Source organism: Calliphora vicina, chromosome 1, assembly GCF_958450345.1.
Source record: "Calliphora vicina chromosome 1, idCalVici1.1, whole genome shotgun sequence".
In the NCBI taxonomy this organism is placed as follows: domain Eukaryota; kingdom Metazoa; phylum Arthropoda; class Insecta; order Diptera; family Calliphoridae; genus Calliphora; species Calliphora vicina.
In genome coordinates this window covers 2249709-2258772 of record NC_088780.1, presented here as the reverse complement: position 1 = coordinate 2258772, position 9064 = coordinate 2249709, and the positions used below count along the sequence as shown (strand labels likewise).

At 35.3% G+C, this 9064-nt stretch overlaps 1 protein-coding gene across 1 annotated transcript; it reads right to left on the bottom strand.

Annotated features, from left to right (window-relative positions):
• Positions 1-1424: 1424 nt before the first annotated feature.
• On the bottom strand, positions 1425-7654 carry LOC135963503 (NACHT and WD repeat domain-containing protein 2). Its single transcript, XM_065515393.1, has 11 exons — positions 7552-7654; positions 7397-7485; positions 6851-7316; positions 6092-6759; positions 5765-5965; positions 4591-5439; positions 4124-4516; positions 3755-4068; positions 2836-3666; positions 2393-2757; positions 1425-2312 (listed from the first exon to the last, which is right to left on the bottom strand). The coding sequence occupies exons 1-11, from the start codon at positions 7652-7654 to the stop codon at positions 1426-1428; spliced, it is 5166 nt and encodes a 1721-aa protein (XP_065371465.1). The 3' UTR covers position 1425.
• Positions 7655-9064: the final 1410 nt, after the last annotated feature.

Here is a 9064-nt window from a genome sequence, read left to right as displayed (position 1 = left end):
CACAGAGGGGTGGATGGCTTCATACATTATAAGGTGTGGTCGTAGAGCTTTGAAATTTGGTACATACATTATAGAACAAAAGAAGAACACATGCCGAGTTTCAGAAAAATCGGTCACGACCACCGCCCATGAAACCCATACATAGATAAGATTTTTTTTTGATATTTCGTTTATCATTCGACAAAAAATTTTAAGTTTTCATCCTGTTCCGAAAACTTCCGAGAACTAATTTTTTTTAAATCGATACAAGACACTCCCAGCTTTAAGTTTATTAAAACAACAGTAAATCAAAAATATAATTTTTAGAGGATTTCAGGTTTGGGTATAACGGTTAACGGTTTATGATATAGAGAAATGCTATATTTTTCAAATATGTTAAAGGTAAATGGTATTTTCAGGAAATTTATACATATATATGTATATCGCACTGGTTCCTCTAAAGAGCGTCAACTAAAAATTTTTCAATTTACACTTTTTGCAAGAAATCGGTGTGCAATGGTCATATCTACCCACTGTAAAAATCTGCTATCATTTTCTCTACTCTTTATCCAAAAAATACAGTTTTAGCCGTACAGTTGTTTCATTGTAATGTATTGAAAAAAAATAGTTTTTTGCTTCTACTGAACATTTTAAAATTTTGAGTTGACGCTCTTTAGAGGAACCAGTGCGAATTGGAACCACTGAATTGCGTGAAAATATAAGTAAATTTATGCATTGTCCATATACCCATCAACATGAGTGGTGAGGGTATATATGTATAAGTTTGTAATTTCCACATTTTACATATGTGACCTCATAAAATATATCAGCCCAATTATGAATTATTATTTGTTCCCATTGAATTTGAATAGGCAAAATGGGAAAAGGGAAAAAAACTCCCGGGGAATTTATATTCATAATTGGGCTGTATATACTCTGGATAAGATATAGCCATGTCCATCTGTCAGCTAAAATTTCCGAAGCCCTCAAATAACATGATTGATACATCAATATCAGTCAGTAGGTTCAGTTGCTATTTAAAACGATAAAATCGGCCAACAAATGGATGAGATATAAGCCAAAAACACCATTACCTAAATTTTATCATCTATTTTTCACCAAAAAATTTGTTTTTATAAAAAAATAGTTTCTAATATAATCTTCGGTGAAGGTTGTATAAGATTCGGCACAGGCGAATATAGCACTCTTACTCGTTATTTTATGGTTGCGAAATACAGCAAGTGAAAAATCTTCTAGAAAATCTGTATGAGCGTATTTTTGTTTTACTAAAATATGTAGTAATGAAAATAGTTTAGGTTCCTTAAGTAATAAAACAATTAGCGCATTAAGCAATGCCAACAATAAAAAGCTGTTTTATTTCTACGCACAAATTTTCACAGGTGTATGTTAGCTTTGTTAACAAGTTAAAAAGTAGTCAACAATTATTTATTCATCTATATTTTCTATATTATCTAGATCGTTGTCGTTTTTGTCGTCAGCTTTTAAGTCTTTGTGTTTGCATTTTTGATGATCCAAACGGGATGATATTGTGGCAACGCGTACAGCTGCTTTAAAGCCAACCTTTGCTTTCATTTTGGCCAACTTAGCTTTCCAATTTTCATCCCTTGATGGTAGTGCATTTAGCCACTCTACCATGCCATCATTTTTAGGATCTACAATGGCTAGAGACGACATGCAACCATCCACTGTGCCCAAAGCAATACAGCGCCCGTCTTTTGTGCTTTTAATGGCTGTCAATTCTGCCTGCAAGCGATAATTAGCAATCATTTCGGTGTCTGAGGTTCGAAAGACCCGTATGGTTTTTCGACCACTGTGATAATAGCAAACGTATTCATCGCTTTCAGTAAAAATACAAATAACTGAGAATACGCCTTCGGCCACTTTCGGTATGAAAGTTTTAACGGTTGTGCCTTTGCGTAGTTCCAACATTTCTAGACCTCCTCTGGAGGGAGCATAAATCCCATACTTTCCATCTTTTGTGATGCTGCCACCCCATTTTGGTATAGAACGTATATGTTTTTTTGTTTTTATATCCATAATACTGCCCTTTTCGCTATTTATGACTGCTACTTGACTGGCCTTGTGAGGCATGGGTACTAATGACACAACTTCCTTAATAGAGCAACTTTTTAAAAGTACTTTTGAAATGAAAGTTCCATTTGTAGCGCTGTAGACTGCAAGACAGTCTTTATTGTTTTTGTCTACAGTGCATACAATTATATAGGCGGCATCAGCAGATATTACAGCTTGGCGAAAAGGTAATCCGGGGACCATGCGAATAGGATATTCAAATCTAAATAAAATTGAACCCTCTGCAGTCGTGAAAACAAAATAATAAATAATATAAATTGATAAGTAGGAAAATTGGAGTAGTATTATTTGTAAATCGTACCTGGAACCATTCTTATAGTTGTGGTAGCCATCAGTCGATTTGTATCATCTCCTTCTTTCGGTTCTTTTTGATTTATGTTTGGGCACGAAACAATCATTACTTTATACCCATAGTCCATAAAAGTTATTTGTTGAATTCCGGGTTGATCATCACGGTAGATAACTTGCTCAGAGACCCGATTCCATATAAGAAATTTTCCTGTTTCAGAGGAAATTACGTAACGACCATCGGGAGTTATTTCAGCATGTGTTACAATGGCACCCAAAGGGCTATCCGCTAGTTTAGTTATTAATCTTCCAGTACGAGTCTCCCAAACTCCCACACAACTTCGAGTAACCGTTACAGCCAAATCCACTTCAGATAAGCTGAAATAAATATGTATGTATAATGAAAAATGTTTATCATGGCAAATAAGTTGTGGAAAAAAAGCGGTAATTTGTTACCTGATGTTGTCAATTTGTAACTCATGTCGATCTATTACATGTACTTTTTCGAAAATATTATTGATATTCCATACTTTGACGGAGCGATCAATCGATGATGTTACCACATTATTCCAATTCCCTATAGTTAACGCTTCGAGTTGTATGATGCGACCGAAATGAGCATCTAAAACCTTGACAAGCTGCAGGGAGTGTAAACACCACACATAAAGGTTTTTTCGAACTCCGGCTACAGCATAGTCTAGTTTTGAACTAGTCATTACGGAATTTGATTCCATTATTTTGGTAGTGATATTTCGCACTCCATGTGGCAATGCTAAATACATAGATTTATCACTCAACCTGTTTCCATCCTGATCTCCAAAGTCCCAAATGACAAAACCCTTGCCGGCTGTGCCCAAAAGCATGCGATCTTGCTGATCTAAACGTAGTTGCAGTAACATTTCCTTTTCATCGTTTTCAAAACGGGGTAGCTTTTTTTCCAACATCCATTCAATTGCCGAACTATCATGTGATTCCTCAAATCGATAAACACTAACTTCATAATTCTCCTCATTCGCGCATCCATAGATTTGTTTTCGTGTTTTATTAAGGACTAAAGCACTAAAAAAATATAATGGTGCTGTATATAGTTCGCCTCTGTACGAATCAAAACGTAAACGAGATTCGTTTATTGAACCAGACCAGAAGATGAGTTTATATTCGGTTGGCGTTGAAAATTCTATGTGTAAAATTTCCCATCCAGTCCAGTTTCCAGATGTTGTAAATATTTCCACAAGATTTCCGCGCATATCAAATTGAGCCCACTTCAGTCTGCAACTTATGTATAAGCTTAACAAAATATATATGTATGTATATATAAAAATAAAATGGTATTAATTTCTTTAGATACTTTCAACTAATGTTAGGGATTATTTACCATTGATTTAATAAATACAGACTACTAATCGGCCCATCGCATTCTTCGAAGGGTGAATTAATAACTACAAATTCACTCGATAGCATATTCAACAAGACTGTCTGGTTATTATTTGAATAGGCGGCAGCCCATTTATTATCTGGACTTAAAACTAGTTGCTGCATTATACCCTCGATTCCAGGGTTAACATCGCGCGTTAAATCAGACGTTGACAAATCAAACGTTATAAAATGAGTCGATATAGAGACCATGTAACGCATGTCACTGGTTAAGCAAAAAGCGAACACTGCAAATTGATGTCCTTCAAGGGAATACTAAAAAACATCAATATAATATGATACTAACAAGAGGGAACAAATAATAGTAAACCTTTAGGGGTCCTCCTGGTGTATGGAGGCAATGGTTAACCGGTATTAGTGCGCAGTCTTTAGGACCACAATGATCACAGGCTCTCAACAACATTTTAATGTTTGCATTTCCCCCAATTTCTGGTAAAAGTCTTCCAACTAGTTGTGGTGCCAACATATTTGGATACACTGCCAAAATAGCTCCACCTAAGCGCAAGGCGTCTGCCACTAACATTAGCTCACGTTTTGCTTCTTTGTCTTCTGTGTTAGATGAAGCATCTTCAAAGTCAGCCAAAACAGCTTGTAGCGGGCAACTAGAAAGCTTTGCATGCAACCACTCATAATTGAAGAGTACATGTTCAAATAAATCCTTAAAACGCCGTGATCGAACAAAATGAAACGGCAGTTCACCAAACTACATATTCGGTCAACACGCATTATGCGAAAAAGATTAAATGATAGATTGGAAAAAATGTGTTTTGTTTTTACCTTTCTTAGATTGTATCTTTTGGAACTGCCATCTTTACTTGTAAATACCAGCGGTTGTATAGGCACTTTACGGTCCGCAGAACCCTCCTTTTCGGTGAGTCCGAACCGATGTCTCTGTATTTCAGTAAATTTAAAAGGCTTTGGCACTCCTCCGCCCCATATACCCAAGTAGTAATCGGCAATCATAGAGTGGAAATACATCGCCATGTTCATGTTTTTGAAATATCGCTCCTTTGCAGTGTCTCGAAACTGCCTGTGGTACCAGTTCATTACGTTGACACCATCAGCCTCACGTTCGCTGAGATAATTAGGCAAATCGTTACGTATGCGGGTCCACAGCAAGGGCGGAATACGTCTGACGGGGGGTAAGTGATATTGGTAGACATCATCTAAAACTTTATCATCCAACGATATCAAATCCTCAAGTTCGCTTTCTGACAGACCTGACTTTGAAGCTGTAATATAAGCTAGTGCATGAAATACCAAGATGCGACCGTGCTGCTTCTCAATACGTTCAAACAACATCATAATTGAGTCCATAACATTGTTAGCCAAGTGGGTTTCTTGGGGGCGAGTGTAACTGCGCCACCGGCATATTTCAGCAAACACTAATTTCACGAAAATTGGTAAAGAACACTTGCTAATAGCATTTGCAACTAATCGCCACTGATAGTTATTAAGATCCCGACATGCTGTTTTCATCCACATCTTAATTACATTCATTGCTAAATCTTCTCCCAAAGCTGTGACTTCAATAAAATTCTCCTCCACATCTATCATTTTGCGCAAGACATGATACTCTTGAGACACGACCGGATTATTTTCTTCTTTTGCACATGATATTATGATCTAATATAAATAAATGGATTTTATTTAAATACGAACAAAGGGAACATTTTAAAAGAACTGGTATCATTTTAATACCACCACCTATTAAACCTTTAGCCAATCACCCACCCACCACCTCATCAGTAACCAAACTTGCAATAAAAATTTAGATTTAGCTTAGTTTAGCAGGCACAGGTCAAGCAATTTGAAAAAACTTATACATTTGAATCATATGTTTTGCACACAACCAATTTCGATTTCGTTTAAATTTATTATAATTCTTATTAGGAAATAAGAAGGAGGGAGGTAGGCTTGGTGTTCGACAATTCATGCAAAGCGCACTTACCTTACAGTGTACTGGCAACCGGGTAGGTATCCAGGAAACACTATTTGAATCTTGAGTACCGGTCAGTTGGTCAACCGAGTCAAGGTATAACGTCAACGGCTGATTCTCACTAGCATAAGTTAATAATTGCTTAAAGTGTGCTGTTAAAGGTACCAAGTCATCGGGGATATTTTCAAAAGGTAACATGTAATTGTAGGAAATCTATAACATGGAGGAATACACAAATATCCATATGTAGTATATATACATGGACAATATCGATAATTTTGTTTAACCATATGAGTTAATGCAACGCTGCTTAAGCAACTAACTAACTAACTAACCCACCTGTTGGCAAATCGATATTAGAGTTGGTGTTAGTGCGCTTGAGTCAGGCGTGGTGCCCAGAAATCGAATAATATTTATTGGTCTTTTTTCCGGAAACCATTCTGTTGCTACTAGTGAAGCACTTTTAGCTAAAAGTGATGTCTTTCCGCAACCTCCTTCGCCATAAAGGACAAGTGGTTTATCTGAATCCCCCAGCATATAACGCTTGATGTGTTTTAGACTTTCTTCACGTCCATAAAAGACCTTAACCGAATTATTGCAAGCGTGCAAATGCTGAAGGATTTCAGTGACTATCTGTCCCTGTGCACTGGAGTCTTCCTTGCGCATAGCTCTATCAACTAATTTGATAATATTTTTATAGAAATGTGATATGAAATGATTAAGGTACTCTTCGTGTGTTTCAATGTCAAGACCTTCACGCCCAATCCACTCTACGGTATATTTCTGGGAGTTACTAGATTCAATTTTTGCTGGTAATCGATTGTCTCGTAGATCCCCTAAGAGTTTTGCCGATTCGGTATCCAAACTTCTGTTTATGATGTCGACAAAAAGGGAGGCCTTCTTTAGATTTTGAAGGTTAATATTGTTAATATAGCGAACATACGAAAGGCAATGGTTTTTAGTATTTTTAACATTTAAAATGCCATTTATGACTTCGCGTTCAGTCACTAACCAAAAACATAAAGATGTTGTGCAAAATCAATTAAATGTTTATTATTAATATTTTTTTAATCTTAAACAAATCGGCTGAGGTATTACCTGACATAAAATAGTTGTGCACCAAGTCCTTACTCATTTTACCACTAGCTCCCAGCGAAGCTGCAGCTTTTCTCAATAATTTCTGCATTTTTCCTAAAGTATCCCACCAGATACCTTGATCCTCTGCCTGTAACTTAGGCACTCGTTTATTATTAAAATTAATTAATATCGATGAAATTGGCTGCAGTACAGAAACTGGAGGCACTGCGTTGCTGTCCTTTTTATACCATAAATCCAGCAGGGCACGGTCTACACCCATTGATGTTAATTCTTCGCAAATCAATTGCAGTTCCGATGAAACAATATATGTTGGTATTGGACGATATCCATATTTCTGACCCAAAAATACCACAAAGTTAGGACCCATTGATAATCTCTGACAATTCTTTATCTCTCGCATACACAGCTCAGTGGTCATGTGATCATCTGTAGCTTCGTCTCGCACTCCCCATCGCATATCCACTACCTGTACATGATGATTTTTCAGTCAGCTTTGAAATCTAATTACATCATTAACATTATTTATTATGTAACAATTATTCATACCTGGAACTCTAAACCATGTTTTTCGCGACAATAATCCTTAATGCGAGGATAACATTTTGCCATTAACGAATTACGTTCCATTGTTGTATCTATACATATATTTTCGCAACTAATAATAATCCCGATGTTCTAGGTATTTTTTAAACTATACGCACCTGTGAATGTGGAACTTGTAAAGATTCGAACAATTTTTGAACTAACCGGTGGCAGCGACTCCAATGATCCAGCAAATATCGAATCTATAGTCCGATCATCCATAGTAATTATTTAACTTATAAGATTATGTGATTGATATTTTATTTTATTATTTCGTTTGCGTTTAGAAATAATACTAAACCATTTTCAACGAATTTCAGCGCGAATTTAACTGAATCAGAAGGCACGCAAATAACCGATAGTCTTGGTGTTTGTTTGATCGATATTCCAGCAATCAAACCACCAAAACACGATTCAAACAAAGAATAGTTAGTCAAGATGTGAGTGATAGACGACAATGGAAGGGTAAACTTGCAGCTCATTTACACTTGTAACATTCAGTGTTGTCATAACTTTATTTTGCTGTACAATTATGCATGTATGTAAATTCATATGTACCATAGGATGACCCCGTTCATATGGAGCCAAAAAGTTGCCGATGTTACCAAATAAATAGAAAGTTTAGTTTGTTTCAGATAGAGTTTTTTGTTGGTGATATGTACAAACTTTCTCTGAATCGAAAGTTATAAAATAAATTTCGAAGCAATAGCAATATGGATAAACTTGCTTTATGTTAAACAAATTAGAAAAATCAGAAATCTCCGAAGGATTGACTTTATTGCCCTATATTTTATAACATACGGCAAATGCTAGAGCAAACAATTTTAAAAATTATTTCTTAAAATTAACTAATAATTTTCTTTTTTAGTTTGAATCATTGTCGTTTTTTGGGCCATCCTAATGTACACACACACACACAATAATATCTATAACTTCAAATGTTTTTCACGTCCTTGTTGTTCATGTTGTGTTCAAGATTTGAACTTCCTGTTGATTTTTTATAGACTGCTATGGCGGAAAGACGACAACAGGTAGACAATTAAAAATAATGGTAAGGGTTTACTTTTCACTTTATCCTCTTCTACACACTTGCTTATTAAGCAAATTTATTGTACACATATTACCTCTAAATACAGACCGTAACAACTCACAATTTTTAACTTTTTAACAATTATTTAACTAAACTCTTTCAAGCTATTTTTTTTTGTAATATGAAGTAATTTTTGTATTTTTTGAATTGTCACGGTATTTCATTTAGTAAAGTTTCTAAAAATATTTCACTAAAGTTTTTAAAGTTTTTTTACTGGCATTTAAAAAAATTATTTCACTAAAATTTTTTTTTTTTTAATTAATGCAGAATTTTAAAACTAAATTTTAAAGTTTGTTTCCTTCCCAGTACAACTGGACAAAATGTGGTTAAGGTCTTTTGCAATTCAGGTAACGTAATGCAAATATGCACCTACATATATAAATATGTATACAAGTTTGGATTGAGTTGCGTGTTGACTTCCATTTGAATTCTGTGTCAGACGCATTGTATTCAATAGATTTCAATTTAATGGCGTTGTTATGAATGAATGTGTATTTTGTTTATTTGAACTTGTTTGTATGTGCATCATCTGTATATAGTAT